The sequence below is a fragment of the Colias philodice genome, chromosome 9, assembly GCF_061535455.1.
Source record: "Colias philodice isolate Cphi_HAF_F1 chromosome 9, ilColPhil1 Martin Lab GWU primary, whole genome shotgun sequence".
NCBI lineage: Eukaryota > Metazoa > Arthropoda > Insecta > Lepidoptera > Pieridae > Colias > Colias philodice.
Window position 1 is genome coordinate 465699 of NC_143094.1, and position 18612 is coordinate 484310.

Below are 18612 nucleotides of genomic sequence, written 5' to 3' on the forward strand. Positions count from 1 at the left end.
CCGCCGTCGGGTACTGCGGGTCGCTCGTCTGCTATTGTCACTTACGAGTTGGGCAGTGGGTGGTGTGCGTGCGCGGGGCGGGGCGCTGTGTGCGCGGCCAGCACTCGGCGCAGCGCGGCCAGCTTGTGCTCGGAGAGGTGCGCCACGAGCGCGGGCAGCGAGCCGCACAGCGCCGCCGTCGGGTACTGCGGGTCGCTCGTCTGCTATTGTCACTTACGAGTTGGGCAGTGGGTGGTGGGCGTGCGCGGGGCGGGGCGCTGTGTGCGCGGCCAGCACTCGGCGCAGCGCGGCCAGCTTGTGCTCGGAGAGGTGCGCCACGAGCGCGGGCAGCGAGCCGCACAGCGCCGCCGTCGGGTACTGCGGGTCGCTCGTCTGCTATTGTCACTTACGAGTTGGGCAGTGGGTGGTGTGCGTGCGCGGGGCGGGGCGCTGTGTGCGCGGCCAGCACTCGGCGCAGCGCGGCCAGCTTGTGCTCGGAGAGGTGCGCCACGAGCGCGGGCAGCGAGCCGCACAGCGCCGCCGTCGGGTACTGCGGGTCGCTCGTCTGCTATTGTCACTTACGAGTTGGGCAGTGGGTGGTGTGCGTGCGCGGGGCGGGGCGCTGTGTGCGCGGCCAGCACTCGGCGCAGCGCGGCCAGCTTGTGCTCGGAGAGGTGCGCCACGAGCGCGGGCAGCGAGCCGCACAGCGCCGCCGTCGGGTACTGCGGGTCGCTCGTCTGCTATTGTCACTTACGAGTTGGGCAGTGGGTGGTGTGCGTGCGCGGGGCGGGGCGCTGTGTGCGCGGCCAGCACTCGGCGCAGCGCGGCCAGCTTGTGCTCGGAGAGGTGCGCCACGAGCGCGGGCAGCGAGCCGCACAGCGCCGCCGTCGGGTACTGCGGGTCGCTCGTCTGCTATTGTCACTTACGAGTTGGGCAGTGGGTGGTGTGCGTGCGCGGGGCGGGGCGCTGTGTGCGCGGCCAGCACTCGGCGCAGCGCGGCCAGCTTGTGCTCGGAGAGGTGCGCCACGAGCGCGGGCAGCGAGCCGCACAGCGCCGCCGTCGGGTACTGCGGGTCGCTCGTCTGCACCACCCGCCGCTCCGCCTGAACGCACACACAGTAAGTACAATAACACGGGCAATATAGTTGGATAATAATTACAATTTAAGTCGTATTTTGTACAAATTATTGTATTTAAAAATTTGGTCCTTCGAGTCGGAAAAAATTAAAAAAGACAAATTTACGTTAAATTTTGTTTCAAAGTTAAATTTCGTACAAATGATTGCGCAATTAATATAGTCCTTCGAGTCAGCAAGTTAAAAAAAATACAACAAAGTGTGCAAAACTGTTATTTTTGTGATGAAATGAACTAAGAAGGGAAACCTTATTCAAAAAAATAACAAACAAATTGGTTTAGTATTTAAAATTATTATATTTCTTTAAATTGTTACCTGTAATGAAATACTGAATCGGTCAAGAAGATGCAAGGCGGAAGTAGCTTTAGTGTGTGCGTATTTCCAGTTATCACGCGCACGCCCCACCAGCAGCTGCAGATCGCTTAGCTCTATCTTGTACCTGTTGCAAATCAGGAAAACATGATATAAAAAGAAAAGTATTATTTTTTAATGACTGTCAAAAAACTTTCAATAAACCCTTTTTATGCCATGTTGCGATATAAAAATACAATATGTGTTTGTGTGAGCGTATGAGTGCGCGTGTTTACGTGTAAGTGCGTGTATGTGCTCACGTGCAAGTATGCGTATGTGTGCGTGCGCGTGTGCGTGTGTATCGTACCGGTCGTAGAGGCTGGTGTGCAGGTGCGCGGGGTCGAGCGGGCGCGGGGCGGGCGGCGCGTCGGGCGGCGAGCCCGGCGACAGCAGGCTGCCCGGCGGCGTCGAGCACGGGGTCATGAACGTCTCTGCGCACACGCACGTATAATTATTACATACAGAATTGAACATGAGCATCAAATTATAGTGACTAAATATGGTCCTTGATAAGATATATTGCACGCCTCATAAGCGAAGCGTTGAGGTGGGTACTACTGTCACTTCGCGCAAAACATCTGATTTTTCAAACTTAAAATGTCTTTATGTATCATACATTGCACTTGAAAGATAATACATACACACACAAATTAAGAAAAAACACTATTTTTAACGTTCATGATATTTTTGATGTCATTTTTGTTATTTAAACTAGTTAAAAAACAGTTTAAAAAAGTTCTGTCTTGGACGTCCGTGTGTCTGTATGTGCGGATCCTTTTTCTTGTTAACACGATAGCGACCGAAATACTTTACTAATCGAGTCTTTTTTTTTCTCTTACGCTTGAGTATGCTCAGGAATAGAACCCTTTCATTTTTCAGGGTCTGATTCGATGTGGTTTAATTGTTATTAAATAAACAAAAATAATAATTAATAAATATTTATTAAAAAAAATTATGAGGCGTGCACTTTTGGATTTTCCAAATTATTTAAAACTTCAGTCGAGCAGAGCTAAAAAAAAGTACTGAATAAAGAAAACATGAATACGGCAGACAACTATTCAGATGGACAAATATTAAAAAAAATCGTCATTTATTTTTTAATATACCTAGAAAAAAAACAACAATATCACAAAATAACTATAATATCCATGCATCCTCACCTTCATCATCATCGACGGAGAGCGGCTTGGGCTCCTCCTCCACGAGGTTGGCGTTGGCGAGCCGCAGCCGGCCGAAGTCCACGACCAGCACGGACGCGTCGCGGTCGCACAGGTCCTCCACGAACAGGATCTGCGGCGCCGATATGTCTAGCTCCACTTGCCACGAGCGGCGGTCATTCTACATTGAAAATAATAAGAAATATTAAATAATTTGGAAAATCCAAAAGTGCACGCCTCATAATTTTTTTTTAATAAATATTTATTAATTATTATTTTTGTTTATTTAATAACAATTAAACCACATCGAATCAGACCCTGAAAAATGAAAGGGTTCTATTCCTGAGCATACTCAAGCGTAAGAGAAAAAAAAAGACTCGATTAGTAAAGTATTTCGGTCGCTATCGTGTTAACAAGAAAAAGGATCCGCACATACAGACACACGGACGTCCAAGACAGAACTTTTTTAAACTGTTTTTTAACTAGTTTAAATAACAAAAATGACATCAAAAATATCATGAACGTTAAAAATAGTGTTTTTTCTTAATATGTGTGTGTATGTATTATCTTACAAGTGCAATGTATGATACATAAAGACATTTTAAGTTTGAAAAATCAGATGTTTTGCGCGAAGTGACAGTAGTACCCACCTCAACGCTTCGCTTATGAGGCGTGCAATAAGTTATCGGATACAAAATAATACTTTTATTTTAATTAGTATAATTTCGCCACAACTTACAGCTGTTTTTTTTTTCGACGTTGTTTTTGAAGTCGTTTTTAATAGATTACACAAAATTACTGATTTTAATAATTAATGTTTATTCCATTCATGTTAGATTAAAAACAAAAAAGTGACATAATATTTCAAATAAATTTTTGGTTGAAAAAAATAAAACTTGCAAAAATGTATGTGTTGGAAATTCATAGCGGTTTTGAATGTCTGTACTCTGTAACTATACAAATTCCAAATAATTTTAAACAAAAATACACAATAAAAGCCATCACACACCGGCGTCCGCCGTGCGTGCAGCAGCCGCTCATAGTGCGTGCGCAGCGTGGCGCGCGTGTGGTCCCGCACGTGCGCGATGGCGCGGCCCGGCCCCGCGCCGCCCGCCGCCGCCCAGCGCTGCGCCCACCGCACCGCCTCCACGCACCACACCACTTCCACCGAGCGGGACTTTACGCGCAACCTGCAATTCATGAGTCATGATTTCAAACTTGAACCAGCTGAACATAATGATAAAGGGAAAAGGTTGTAGTAGTAAAAATATTGTGCAAGAATCATGCACAGATTGTGTAGTTTCTTTAAACGATTATTGCGAGCGCTGTGGACTCGTACATAAAGAAGAAGAACAATAAATAAAGAAGATGCTACCTTTTGTAACTCATACAAAAACCATTCTTCACCAAAAATTGAATTGATGACATTATTTTTATTATTAACCACTAAAAACACATTTTTATTAGCTTCGTCTTATAAATCAACCCACCTGTGATCACAATTGAGTCCCACAGGCCGCTTCTCGTACGTGAACTGGAAGAGCGGCTCGTCGTCACTTGTCACGTGCGCGGGCGCCTGCTGCGTGCGCCACCACGACGCAGCACTCGCTGCCGGGTTCATAGCACTTAGGCCTTCGCGGATCATGCCCTGGTGAGTTATAGGTAGAAAAGTCAGTTGGTGAATTTTAATGAAGTGGTAATAATATGTAGCTTTTAGCATTTACACGAAAAAGTTTTGTCCATATAATACAATAAAAAATAATTTGTAAATACTATCAGTATTCCTCTTAAATAGATCATAATTAAATTGTTTTTAAGCTATTGCATAGCTTCTATCGCGGGCCTTGAGCGCGGGGACCAAATCCAGATATTTAGTAACGAAAATCTTCACGCTCCCCACTCCGACGGGCGCGGAGGTGTGCCTTGAAGGCATAGCATGCAATAGCTTTACCGCGGCAGTGCCCGAGTGCCACACGTCTTTTTTTTAATTTATATTCGTCGTGGTCGTGTTACCTGCGGCGCGACGAGCACGGGGAAGAGCGTGCGCGGGTTGATGCGGTCGCGCAGGCACACGGCGCCGAGCGACGCGTGCAGCGCCAGCGCGCCGGCGCGCGGCCGCGACTCCACGCGCACGCGCACAAAGCTGAACTGCAGCTCCACGCCGCCGCCCGTGTTCTCACTCGCCGAGCCATTCGCGGAACTGAAATGTAATTTAGTAAGAAACAAAGGCATTTACATCCGGCTCGAAGGACTAATTTGTGAGAGAAAAATCAAAAAATCCGGCTCGAAAGACCAATTTGTTAATTTCATTTATCTGTTGTAAGTTTTATCCAAAACAAAGAGAAAATAATACAGATTTTTAGGATAAATTATTGTAGTACAAAAAAATGAAATTTTACTTAAAAACGCACCTATCGTCGCCTTCTGTGCACAAATCGAAAGAGCCAGTGTTCAAAGTGAACTCGAAGAGACCGAAAAGCGCGTCTCTTCTCAGCAGCGTATTATCATCCAGTGAATCTGCTATAACATCCAGGATCTCGTGCTCGAGTCTCGCGGGTGCGGGGTCCGAGGTGTTGGCGGGGTCCGGAGGGCTGGCGGCGGGGTCGGGCGGGGGGTCCGGGGGTGTTGCGTACCAGCCCCACCATTGCGGAAACCAGCGCACTAGCACTGATCGACCTGAACTGGCTTGTTCTGGCACTGTGGCCGTTATTGGCACTTTGCGTATCGCCACCTAGGGGTTAAAATTTAAAGTAAACATGTAACAACATAAGAAGATACAATTTCAAATGTAATATTTTTTTTTCTACATCATTGTTTGATTATCTTTTAAAAATAGTTTTAAAGATAATAAATTACCTCTCTGCATAATTTAAGTACGGACAGCGGGTTGGCCCACTCAAAGTCATCTTTGGCCTGTTTATCCTCCGGCGGCAGCGTGGCGGCCGGGTTGCACAATATACTGAGGCAAATCTCCACGTAACGCCGCGTCTTACGAGCTTGCTCTAAACACGACTCCCAAGTTGGTTTGGGATCCATCCCTAAAACATTTTCAAATTTAAACATTAGTGAAAAGGAAATGTGACTCGAAGGACCAATAAATTCAAGGTGTCATGCTGTATAATATAAAATTATAAAGTTAACTTTGTTACGTGCGCAAAAATCGTAGCAAAATATGAAAAATTATTAAATTAAAAAATATGGCACTAGATAAAGTTCATTTTTTTAGGTGCACGACAATCGTAATCCAATTTTATAATCAAAAAAACAATATAAAAAAAAAGACGGGTTGCACTCCGGGAGTGCCGGCAGAAGTGAAAACTTGATTATTAACGTTGAGCATGTTTGATATCCATCTGTCTTACGCTTTTTCGATCAGGTCACGTGGCCTGACGCGAGTTTAAGATTTTATACCCATTACAGAAAAAGTGCTCAACGCCGCTAAAGAAGTTTTCTCTTCAAAAAATAGATATTTCTTACACGTATGATGCGGCAGATGCGCTTTGAGCGCGTAGAGCCACCACAACCTTGCATGCGCCGCGAGCGGCACGAGCGGGCGGCTCGCGCGCGCCTCGCGCAGCCTCGCCACGCGCTCCAGCCCGCGCACACACCCGCACATCTCGCTGTACTGACGCTGTACACACGTATTGTTTGTGTGTGGGTGGTATACCAGATAAAATAAGTTTAGTAATTTTAAAGACATTTTATAGTATATAAAATGAATTAAGACCGCATAATTGTTGCTAACTTGGAAATTACAATTTTTATAAGAAACAGTATTGTTACATTTATATTTTTAAATTTTCATGTTTTTTGCAAAAAATTGAATAAAATACTTCGATTGTGTGAAAGTGTTCGAAACGTCAGGATTAAATAATATAATGAAACAATTAAAAATCAACAAAAAATTATAATTTTTTTTTTACTTTGTATGAAAATTTAGTAAAAAAAAAATAACTTTATTAACTGTTAGAATACAACTTGAACGAAAAAATAAGTTTTATATACCGATGTAAGCCTCAACAGCACTGCATCGAGCGTCAAGTGGCACGCTAGTCGCGGCCGCGCGCGGTCCCGTAGCGGCTGCTCGCAGCGCTCGCGGCGCACGCGCGCCGACCCGCCCGCCGGCCGCACCACGAACTGGTGCGCGCTCACCCACGTGCTGCACATGCGCTCCTGCACCACACATGCAGATATCATAATATTCATACAAAAAAATGTTTCTTTTTGCAATTTTATAAATGGATAAATGGTAACAAGAAGATTTAATTTAAAAAATATTTTTTATTTGGTCACTGCAAAATTACACATTAAAGATACACCTTCAGTATTCTATGTTAGAATAAGATCAGGCAAACATAGTTAAAAATAAAGCATGTCACAAGAACACTATGTCCTTTGCACTTTTTGTAAACAGAAATTTGTACAAAAATCAAACATTGTTTCACTACTAATTTTCATTGTCAAGATCAGGGTCTGAACATAATGCTGTACCTGAATCTTGAAAAAGAAAATTTTATTTCATTTTTATTTTTATTGAATATGAAAAGTGATACTTTACAAAATAAATATCTCTATTACTCTGTTTTAAAATCTACTAACCGATAGCTCAGACATAGTGCAATCCGCCATCATAGCGGCCACCGGCATGGGATCCCAGTAGACCGCCAGGTTGACGAGCTCGAGCAGCTTGAAGGAGCAGGGGTCGTCGAGCGGCGTGAAGCCGCGCCGCCAGCCCGCGTCGCACGACTCCGCCGCCAGCGACTCGGCCGCGAAGCCGCACGCGAACGCGCGCCCGCCGCTCGTCAGCGCGTCCTCGTAGCGGATGTGCACGTCGTTTATTTTCAACTGGAAATTTTATTAGTTTATTGGAATTATTATAACTAAGATGTGACGTTACATTTTGAAGATACGACAATACAACGATTTTAAATCAAAGGTATTTATTTAGTTGCATAATGAAATCTCGCCATAGAAAAGGCCAAAGACGTTTTAAATCGCACCCCGCCATTGAATATTTTCGGTCAACAAATATTTGACCCAGACCTTTGAAATATTTACCTGCAGATTCTCCACAATATTGGCTAGCAAGCCAGTTCCGTAGTTGAGCCATGATGAGTAGGACGTTGCGTAGTATCCCGCGTCACTCGCCTCGTGTTCCGCCCGCCACTGAGCTTCTAGCGCATCGAGGATTGATACCTTTTGCTCATGTGCTATGGTAGCTTCCACTGCACCATCCCACTAAAAATATAGTGAAATATAAATTTATGACTACATAATATGAAAGTTGTTACTGGCTGTTTGTCGGTCTGACCCTATGATGACGATTCAGATGTAGTTATATTTTTTTCATAAATGTGGGCAAAATCGCAGGTCGTAATCTTGCAAAAAATAGTACTTTATCCTACTATTTAAAATGAGTTCTTATGCCTTTCATGCGCATTTCTTCTACAATGTTAATACTTTAGCCTATACAAGAATACTTATACTTCTTCACCTATGCAGTTAAAACTGTGGACCATGAGAGCATTGACATAGAATAATTATTGTAAGCCTATTAGTGTTCCAAAGAATTCAGGTCAGTAGATATTCTAAAGATAATTCCGGTTGATTTTTTACTTTTTCAATTGCAATAGATAATCAATAGAGAGAAAGTCACTTTGCTAATAACTGTAATTTAAATTATTATTCCACACCTTGTACAAGTTATTTTTCTATTTAAATATTCCCCCACTAGCTTCCACCCGCAGCTTCTCCCGCGTGATGTTTTGATAAAAGATAGCCTATGTTCTTTTTCAGAGTCTAAAGATTGTCTGTGCCTAATTTCATCAAAATCAGTTGAAAGGTTTAAGCGGGAAAGCGTAACAGACAGACAGACAGAGTTACTTTTGCTTTTATAATATTAATTAGTAGGGATAGTTGCCTGGTAGTAAGTAGTGTATTCTGTTCAGTAGCCACTGAGATAAATCTACTACAATTTTGACTTATTATTTGAATTCTTGTAATATATTCACACAATTAAAACATAGGTGTCAAATTCTAGAACTGTTCTCTATCATTTCCGATATATTTGGTACAAAATGTAAACATTGATATGTCATATTCATCACTCATAATAAAATCCTTATAGTTGATTATCTTATCTTTGTGACAAAGGTGAAGGTTATTACCAACTCAGAACATTGTTACCAAAATTATTTCATATTTTTATTTTTATCATTGTATAAAGGTGAAATAAACTGAATCAAACTTAATATTTATAAACAAATTAGAGCATTTATAGTATAGTAGTAAATTACATTGACACTAAATTAATTGAAAAAGTATATACCATGTATATTGTTATTCAAATATTAAAAACCAATTAATGATAATAAATTGGCACAAATATTTAACTGATCAGATGTTTATTCAAATCTTTATTTATAGACTTTATAAATATACTAGATTTCCGCCCGCGGCTTCGCCCGCATTTTCAAAGGAAAACCCGCATAGTTCCCGTTCCCGTGGGATTTCCGGGATAAAACCTATCCTATGTGTTAATCCAAGTTACCCTCTATATGTGTGCTAAATTTCATTGTAATCGGTTCAGTAGTTTTTACGTGAAAGAGTAACAAACATCCATACATCCATACATCCATACATCCATACAAACTTTCGCCTTTATAATAGTATTAAGATAGTAAATATATAGTATATTTTGTACCTATTTTATGTCCATGACATATTAAGGACTATGTTTTAAACACCACATTTGACATTCCTTTAATCCCACATGCATCATCAATATTGGCAGCTATAGCACTTCTATATCCATCTTCATTATTTTACAATTTTGGAACACATCCAAATAATGAAATGCAACAAACCTCATCCAGATTAACAGGAGCTGCGACAAGGTACAGCTTCTCAATAGCAATGAGCCAAGGCACTGAACGGATTTGCCGGACTGGCACTTGGAGCTGCACCTTCCCAATGAAGCCAGCTTTGATCTCCACTGGCAATCCCAAATGCCGTAATGCATCTTTCTTTAATGGAAGATTTTCTAATTCAACCTTACCTGGAACATCAATAAATATTTTTTTGTTGCTGTTTTCAAAGTATAAAACTTTAAGTATTGCATAATACAATCTTCCGATTGATTATTTTGTGAAATAAAAAGAATATATTATTTAACTGGTAAGGAAACAGATGTTTCCTGTTTGTATTGTGAGGTTTGTTTACATTCTTTTAACTTACCAGAAAGAAGTGCCACACTGAGCTGATCGGTATTTAAGTTTTCTACATATTTTCCAAGATAATTGTTTAACACCCAAGCCACTAAGCCTTCCAACATTGTGCATTGTTAAATTTCCAATAGCACTTTCATAAAAATAAGATCACTCTCATAAGATTACAATAAGTTATAGGAGCGACTACACATCTATTCTTTAAATTATACTGATATAGACAGTGGGAAAATAATAAAACCGCTAACAATATTAAACGTAAATATTAATCCCGAACTTGTACTCTATATTTTGGAAACATTTTTATTATTTCATAAGTGACATTTGTGATTTGTCAAACTCAAATCAACCATAATAGCATCTACAGACGCTCCGATTCGGTTGGTGCCAACCATCCGACCACGACCAAATCGGAAAGTGTAGAGAGCGGTCGGTCCGACATAATTATTATTAATATTGGTTTGACGTGGTCGGATGCGCCAGCAATACCGACCAAACCAACTTCCTATCCGATCCAACCAAATTGGAACGTTTGGAAGCTTTGTTCCGACCAAATCGGCTCATTCCATAGAGTAATATAGGTAATTGGCTCATTCACATTCCCAACGCCGCCGGTGTAGGACGTCAACATGAACGCCGAGGGATTTACGGTCACCGAACGTGACATATTAATAAAATTACTGGACTATATAAAGACTTTCCCTGTTTATGGGACTTAAGTAACAAAGATTACGCAAATAGAGATGCCAGAAATCAAGCGTATTTTATTATGTTAGAAGTATTAAAAAAAATGACAGTGCAGCTACATTAAAAACCTTAAAAAATAAGTTATAAGAGCCGCATATGACTGTAATTTTCTCTATTTCTATAGTAGAATTTAGCCCATTCTCTTCGTACTATGGTCAACTGACATATTACTCTATGGTCAACTGACAGCTGGAAGGCCAACCGTCGGACAATCTGTAGCAATGTTGGAATGGTTGCCATGTCGGTTCCAATATGGTTGGCACCAACCAAATCGGAGCGTCTGTAGATGCTTTAAGCATCAGCATAATTCGGCATTGTGCGGCACTGAGTCGCATTATGCTCTGTAATTGGAAAACGGGGTTACTATATACCTACCTACCTCATATTATGTCAGATCAAACGTCACTTTCAAGTGTCAGATTTGTACCAATCAAAAGTCAAAACCCCTGTGTCAAAACCCCATCAAAAGTCAAAACTGTCGATCAGCGTCGAATTTATTTTAGAATACTAAATAAATAATTCATGTAAAGTATTTTAAAAATGAAATCTATGAAAATAATAAAACGAATAAGTGGATCGTCTATCCTTAGTTTTAATATTGGTACTGAAAGTACTATCTTCAAACCACAAATTCGACACAGTTACAGTGCTGTTGTGGGGTGTTTTAACGCTAAAAGTTTCACTCCTTTAGCTAAAAATGTACGAAACTTGGGTTTAGGACCTACCTCTAAGGATTTTGAAGACCCACCCCAGCTATCAGGACCACTAACAAAAGCGCACGCGACAGAACTGGTACTACATTTAAAAGAGGATGAGAGAAAAATACTATTCAACGCCCTACAAGAATACGAATCGAATAGAATTAAAGAAGAATTCGAAGGTAATTTATTTAATTAACAAAAAATAATGAAGGTTAATAATTCTCAACTAATATCTAAAGCATGTTGTAGACAAATTAGCTGCCCAGAGATGGAGAACAAAGTTGGGGAGGCCCAGTAAGGTTCAAACCCTTGGGGATGTGGATCCTACAGGCACTTACTGCCCTGTTCCTGAGGATTGGCTTAAGAAAAAATATGGTATGTGTTTTCTGCTTATTATTATTCAATGCTTAACTATAGGATTTGCTTACTGATGATGTCATAGATTGTGTCCATAAATAGCAGAATGACTTATATTGTCTTAATTATTTACTTATATTGGCTAGTATTAATTTAATAAAAATTTTCAGCTGCTACAGTGCCAAAACCATCAACCAGGGAACTATTGCATTGTAAGTTAGAATTTTAAAGAATTATAATCATAATAAATTATTGTATAATTTTTAAAATTTGTAATTGATAAAACTTATCTTGATTTATACATATTTAGTTTTTGATAACTTTCCGTCTTGCATTAATAAGTTTTTTTCATTTCTTTTTCCAGTATCACTTGCAAATTCAATACCATTCATAGGGTTTGGATTTCTGGATAATTTCATCATGATAATTGCTGTAAGTAAATACTTTATTAATATTTATTTCAAATCTGTGAGCTAAAACTTTTATCGCCTAAAAAATAGCCAATTAGTGTTAAACTATTTGTTCCAAATTGTATTGAGCTGTGGTTCAGCTATATTCATATTCACAGCTAAATACAGATACCAAACCAGATTCTTTCTCATTTATATAAGTAAATAAGTTTTTGCCCGTTCCCGCAAGAATTTCGGGAAATCCTTTCTTAGCAGATGTCTACATCTTAACATCTACCTGCATGCCAAATTTCAGCCCGATACGTCCAGTGGTTTGGGCTGTGCGTTGATAGATCACTATATCAGTCACTTTTGAGTTTTATATATATAGATGGATTTGTAAGTATCAACATTAAGATAAAAGTAATTATTATCTTAAGACAGTGCTTATTGTAGAGATAACACAGCTTCTACACTTACACCAAAGGTAAATAAACAACATTTGATAATGTGGATAATAATGTGTGACTCTACAAAATTTTTTTGAATGATGTTGGTTTGAATCAATGTTTGAGTTATGTATTTGGCTAAGATTGTGTTAATGATTACAATTAATATGGTATTTAGTTGCAAAATGGACTAGTAAAGTAACAGTAAAAATATCTTGTTATGAATGAATGTTGGTTATGAGACCTTGGCACCCAACTATTAAAAAAATCACGTTTTTTGTGTTCATTTGATAGATTTTGATATTATAGTAGTGGATTGACAAAAAAATGAATCAAATTTTTATATATAAATTTTTGCAAGCTTAATTAAGGATTATTGGAAGTTAAAAAAAAACAACTTATAATATGCAAATGTGATATTTAAAATCGCTTGATACAAAGTTGTTCAAAAAATAATTTCTATGGTATATTTGTAGGGTGACCGCATAGAGAGCAGCATGAGCGCGTACATAACGCTGTCGACGATGGCGGCGGCGGCGCTGGGCAACACGTTCAGCGACGTGATCGGCATCGGCTCGTCCTACTACGTGGAGCGCGCCGCCGCGCTCGTGGGGCTCGGCGCGCCCGCGCTGTCGCCCGTGCAGCTCGACATGCCCGTCAGCCGCCGCTTCGCCAACGTGGTGAGATACACTCAAACATTTATTTATTTTATTTGATTAGACTATAAAAGATACACTTTTGAATCGTCATAACATTTTTTTTTACATTTACCACTGATTCGGAAAGCAGTATCTATGGAGAAGAACTGAACTGACTGATATAATATAATAAAGCTACTATAACGGCACAGAAAAAAGAAAAATTGCCTATTATTCATAATTTTAATGTTATAACATATTAAAATAGGTTTATTCGAAGTCCTCTGTGCGCCTTCCGGTCGCACCTGGCCGGTTTTTTTTAATCTGGTGCCAAGATTACACAGTGTTCATACACACTTATGCAGATACAATACTTAATATAATTAATAATTATAAAACTCATGTTTAAGTAAGTGTAAACTTTTTCAATTTCTTACAGGGTCGCGTTCTGGGCATCACTCTTGGTTGTTTTCTGGGAATGATTCCATTACTCTTTAAGGATGACGAGAAAAAACCGGAGACTTAAAACATATCACTGTTCGCGACTAAATAGTCTTAACGGAAAATTTATTCTTCTCACTGTGATTAGAACCAAACTTGCACTGAATTCCTAATTATAAGAAATCCTATTAGGAGTTTTTATAGTGCTATAAAATCTATTTTATTAGTACAGTAATACAGTACATATTATAACTAAATATTGACGTTCAAATTCATTCTTAGGGAATTTTCAGAATTTGCAAAGATTATCCATATTCAATTAATGCTGCCATTAATAAAAAAATATATTTATTATAATCCCTTATTAAATTCTTTTAAAAAGATGTATTGCAATATTCTTGTTTTATTGCCATTAATCATGGAATTAGGTAGTCAATGTAGCTTATTAAGTCATTGTATATTATGTAATGTTCCTTAGCGACGCGAAATATAAATGCTTCCGATAAATCGAATTACTTTATGTATAGATTTATTAACGATATATTTATTATTAAGATTACTCATATGATATTATATTATATATTTTGTGTGGCTTTTCCTCTGTGCCTATTCAGTGTGTGTTAGTGTATATTCTTATGGCTTTGTTAAACAGAAAGCGTACTCAGCACTTATTAGAGCGCTAAACTGGCGTTATGTTAACGCGTAAAATAAATCGTCATAGCGCGGCTTGTGGCGACAGTTTAGCGCTCTGACGCGCGTTTAAAACGCGTTCTGTCTGACAAAGCAATTACTGACCCCATAGTTGTGTGGCCTAAGCAAATATCCCATCCCTTATTATAATTTAAGAAATAATTTTGCTTTGGTAATTTAAATGTACAGCATTGAATGCATTTACTACACTTTCAAAGGCTTACTGTCCAATGAGTGAGATTGTTTACAATTTAACTTAGATGTAATGTTACTATATTGTGTATTACTAGGCATTAAAGAAGCCTAATAAACAGCACTTGCCATTTCTCTCTAAATTTTAGACGACACAATTTAAAATCAATTTGATATCGTAATTGAACTTATGGCTGGTTTACACTTTGATTAGTGTGAGTGCAGGTGATTAGTGCGAGTGCAGGTGTGTAGTGCGAGTAGTGTCCAATTCACTGCGAGTGCAGGTGATTAGTGCGAGTGCAGGTGAGTAGTGCGAGTAGTGTCCAATTCGCGACGCTACACACTACGCTAAACACTAAACACTAAACACTCCTGTCCAGACGTGTTTAGGCAGGCACACTGCGAGTGAGGGGGAAGGGAGGGCGCGCGGGACGTGGCTACTCGCAGTCCACTCGCAAAAAAATAGAACACGCTTCTATTCACTTTATTACACAGCCTACTAATCACTTGCACTAAACAGTCGCTGTCCACACCTAGTCACTAATCACCTGCACTCGCACTAATCAAAGTGTGAACCAGCCTTTAGGTACGTACGTAGCGACTAGTCAGGGTTCTACAATTTATAACACTATATTTATAGAATGAAGCAATCCTTAATCTAAGCTAATTTTATTTAATAATCGTGTATTGACTGTTATTATACGTTACAATTACAAATTTTATTATTTAGAATACAAATTTATTAAATGTTGTAAATATTAAATATTTCTTTTCTTTGACTTCCCTATTCAGTCCTCTATATTTACCTTGATCTAAAATGAAGTCTACAGAAGTGTTCAAGTATGTATTCCAAAAAATCAATGGCACATTTGTTTTGAATAACGATTACAGATCGGACCATTAGTTGGTTATAGATCGGGTTGATAATTTTTTTTAAACAAAAAAATAACTGTTAAAAAAACCGACTTCAAAAACGGAAAAGTAAAAAATAAATTGATATTATTAATTACTACATATAGCTACATATTATTTAGATGTGCTATTCATTTTCCCCTCCTTTTCTAATGGGTTTCATCCATGTTTCATCCTATTGTGATTTTTTTTTATCATTTGTGAAGGCTTCGGAATTAAACTCGAGGGTAAGCCTTCTGGTCTATTAGCCTTCTGTAGAACTGTAATTTCACTCAGAACCTTTTAGTTCTACGCTCACGATTTAAGTTTAACCACAGGCACTTACCCAAGCAGGCGATCCATTTAGAGATAAATGTAAAATCTTTATCTTTGAATCACAGGGACTCAAAATTAATTTAGTTGCGCATTATTTAGATTTCCATGTCTCTCATGCGTTTTTATTTCATTTGCATCGTGTACAGAGCAAAAATAATATTATTGATATGAACATGCTTATATATTACACGGATTAATAATTTTCCAATTTTAGATATACTATTTCCCACATTTTAATTTTTTAGTTTAAAAATAGTTGTTTTATCCAGCATGATCAATTTTCTTATGTAAATATTTCAACTGACTATTCAGCAAAAATAGTATTTCTCGCGATTTACCACAAACAAGAACAATATTAACTAAACGGCGAGTCGATCTCCAGGATTATATAATAAAAAAGGCAAAATTAAATAAAACAAAGGTCTTTTCAATACTCATTTATTCAATGATATTGGAATATTCAATAAATATGTGCGAAGCTTTAAATACAAGTAAAAAACTGTACGATATGTAATGCTTATGAGCGGACTATGTGACAAAACTCAATTCTGATAAAACTAGTATCAAGACTTTTAACACATAATGGCTAATAAGAGTTTGAAAACATCTTATATCTTCTAATTGAAGGTATGTACTGAAAATTTCTTCAACTTTTGTATTCATTACAAAGATGTTGAAATGGTGTGCCGCAATTTATTATGCATTCGCTTGTTTATCCTACATATATCTTGTCTATTGGAGCGACAATATTACAGTCCAATCCTTATATTATCTTAATTGACGAAACAATTACAACATCAATGCGCGGGTGGGATAATATAAAGCGATACATTCTGGAGACATGTCTTACAAGTTTCTAGCAGTCAGATTCCTAAGTATACACAATATTGTTATCAGAAAACAAATAATAATTCGTCTTTTGCAAATCTTAATATCGAACAAATTTACATTTTTAAATTAAATTAATATTGCACAAGAAACAACATTAAAATATACTAAAATTATTGGACCTTAGGACAAGCGCATTTATTATTATATAACAATAAAGTATGAAAAGACTAGTTCGCGTTCGACAATATACAATAGCGCAGCGTTACAGAAGCGATAGGAGGCCGACACTCGCTCTCATTTACAGCAAATGCTTAATCACTCGAAACGGGGAATTCTTAATTAACTGCGCCAACAGTATTTTATATGTATAATTAATTACAATACCTATAGTATAAAATCAATAATTTTTGAAAACAAAATTGAATACGCAACATCAAGGATGATCCACGACGGATAGCTTGTGTATAACGGAGCCCTGGCGCTATTTTACCACTTTTAATCAATAATGTATTATGATTAACTAATAATAAATTAATGAATGAAATTTAAGATCTATGAGAATTTTGGATCATTGCTACGCTAGGTAAGTTCTATAATGTAAGGATTATTATTATTGCCGATTCATGTCACTCAAATCTTCACAGACATGCAAGCGCATAAAATATAACTTTAATAAGTATATAAAACATATAAAAACTATTGATTCTACGGAACTTATCTATGTATGTCTAGTACGAATTATACTGTTTTTCTGTTGAAGACTATTAATACTGAATATGTCAGCTACCATTTTGGAAAAACATTAAATATTGTTTATTTTCGCAAAAAAAGTATTAATACATTAGATTTCTACTATGTACTATTACTATTTTCAAATTTTTACGACGGCAATACCTAAATATCAAATAAATAATTGTTGTATAGACAAAATCTCACTTAAATTGTACTTGGATACATTTTGTTTGTATCATTGAAATTATCTTTACGCAAATGATTAAATTTCGATAATCTTCATGCTATATGGATAAATAATGTCATTAAGGAATAGCATAAGCTGAATGTATAAAATGACACGAATGGTCATAATATTTGCGGTATAGACTATACCTACAATATATAGTTTGGTTTGTATTAGGTGTTGGAAAAAGTTCAATTAATGAGAAGTGACTTAATTCAGTTTGTAATTTGGTGTTATTTTACACATAACTTCTGACACTATGCCGTTTTTAAAATTAAATACCATTCTACTATTGCTTTAATGATTCACATTAAAGTCTATTACGATAATATACACAAAAATAGATTCTACGTGGTTATAAATACGTATGATAATCGAAAAGCAAATAATTATGACATTTAGGCCATGCGCAGACGACAGACTATCCGTGACGCACTTTTTAGTCTGTGAAAATAGAACCTATGAGATTATATGCAGTAACGCACACGACGCGCAAAAAGTCCGGCGCACAAAAAATCCGTGTAATTCGGGCAGACCGCACCGCGCCGCTCCGCACAAAAGTGTGTGAAAAGAATTGAACGTTTGCTTCAACGCGCGCTAACGCAGACGGCGCACACTTTACACGATTTCCATAGCGTCTACGTCCCTACAGCTCTGCCGACAAAATGATCGAAGATGTGCGTCGTGTGCGTTGAGTCTGTGAAAAATCCGCGACCGACTTTTTGCGCGCCATGCAGACTTTTTGTGCGCCGCAGACTCGATCGCACAAAAAGTGTGCCGTCTGCGCAGGGCCTTAGTAAAATTGCGTGAATAAAAAATTAACAAAAAATGGTCCTCATACCATATAATAAAAAAGCGTTGTAAAACTTCAATATGTATAAAAGAGGTAATAGACTACAAGCCCGCATATGTAAAAAATATGGGTCAAATGAACCACCAGGGGTCATATCTAGAACGCAAGAAGAGCAAAAAATAATAAGATTTATCACTATGCCGTCACTTGTAAGCTGTCCAACTGAGTGCAGATGAGAATTGAAAAGTACAGGTAGACTCGGTAAATTTTGGTCATATATTTTTGTACGGCATTCTTAACCATCGATAGATCCATTAAAAATAATAAGAAACCGCTCAGTGCCGTACAAAAA

The 18612-nt window shown here is 38.3% G+C and overlaps 2 protein-coding genes across 2 annotated transcripts in view; one reads left to right on the forward strand and one right to left on the reverse strand.

Moving 5' to 3' along the window:
• Vps13D (vacuolar protein sorting 13D) overlaps nucleotides 1–10189 on the reverse strand; it is a 74200-nt gene extending 64011 nt beyond the window's left edge. Inside the window, exons 1-15 of the mRNA XM_089698785.1 lie at nucleotides 9858–10189; nucleotides 9488–9678; nucleotides 7680–7859; nucleotides 7221–7466; nucleotides 6627–6794; nucleotides 6099–6252; nucleotides 5478–5659; nucleotides 5033–5352; nucleotides 4635–4821; nucleotides 4112–4269; nucleotides 3631–3811; nucleotides 2625–2802; nucleotides 1772–1895; nucleotides 1429–1552; nucleotides 906–1081 (exon numbers count right to left, since the gene is read on the reverse strand). Coding sequence (XP_089554911.1) covers nucleotides 906–1081; nucleotides 1429–1552; nucleotides 1772–1895; nucleotides 2625–2802; nucleotides 3631–3811; nucleotides 4112–4269; nucleotides 4635–4821; nucleotides 5033–5352; nucleotides 5478–5659; nucleotides 6099–6252; nucleotides 6627–6794; nucleotides 7221–7466; nucleotides 7680–7859; nucleotides 9488–9678; nucleotides 9858–9954 — 2666 coding nt within the window. The 5' untranslated portion in view covers nucleotides 9955–10189. The remainder of the gene's footprint in view (nucleotides 1–905; nucleotides 1082–1428; nucleotides 1553–1771; nucleotides 1896–2624; nucleotides 2803–3630; nucleotides 3812–4111; nucleotides 4270–4634; nucleotides 4822–5032; nucleotides 5353–5477; nucleotides 5660–6098; nucleotides 6253–6626; nucleotides 6795–7220; nucleotides 7467–7679; nucleotides 7860–9487; nucleotides 9679–9857) is intronic.
• An 873-nt stretch (nucleotides 10190–11062) lies between these two features.
• LOC149485535 (uncharacterized) lies at nucleotides 11063–15033 on the forward strand. The gene is made up of 6 exons (XM_089698786.1): nucleotides 11063–11474; nucleotides 11545–11670; nucleotides 11823–11864; nucleotides 12017–12084; nucleotides 12967–13170; nucleotides 13568–15033. The coding sequence occupies exons 1-6, from the start codon at nucleotides 11135–11137 to the stop codon at nucleotides 13652–13654; spliced, it is 867 nt and encodes a 288-aa protein (XP_089554912.1). The 5' UTR covers nucleotides 11063–11134; the 3' UTR covers nucleotides 13655–15033.
• Nucleotides 15034–18612: the final 3579 nt, after the last annotated feature.

Bases quoted from the DNA above. Each gene is read 5' to 3' on its own strand.
- LOC149485535 (XM_089698786.1), top strand. From the start codon at position 11,135: ATGAAATCTATGAAAATAATAAAACGAATAAGTGGATCGTCTATCCTT. The intron at 11,475-11,544 runs GTAATTTATTTA...AGCATGTTGTAG, and splicing joins AATTAAAGAAGAATTCGAAG to ACAAATTAGCTGCCCAGAGA. The intron at 11,671-11,822 runs GTATGTGTTTTC...AAAAATTTTCAG, and splicing joins TTGGCTTAAGAAAAAATATG to CTGCTACAGTGCCAAAACCA.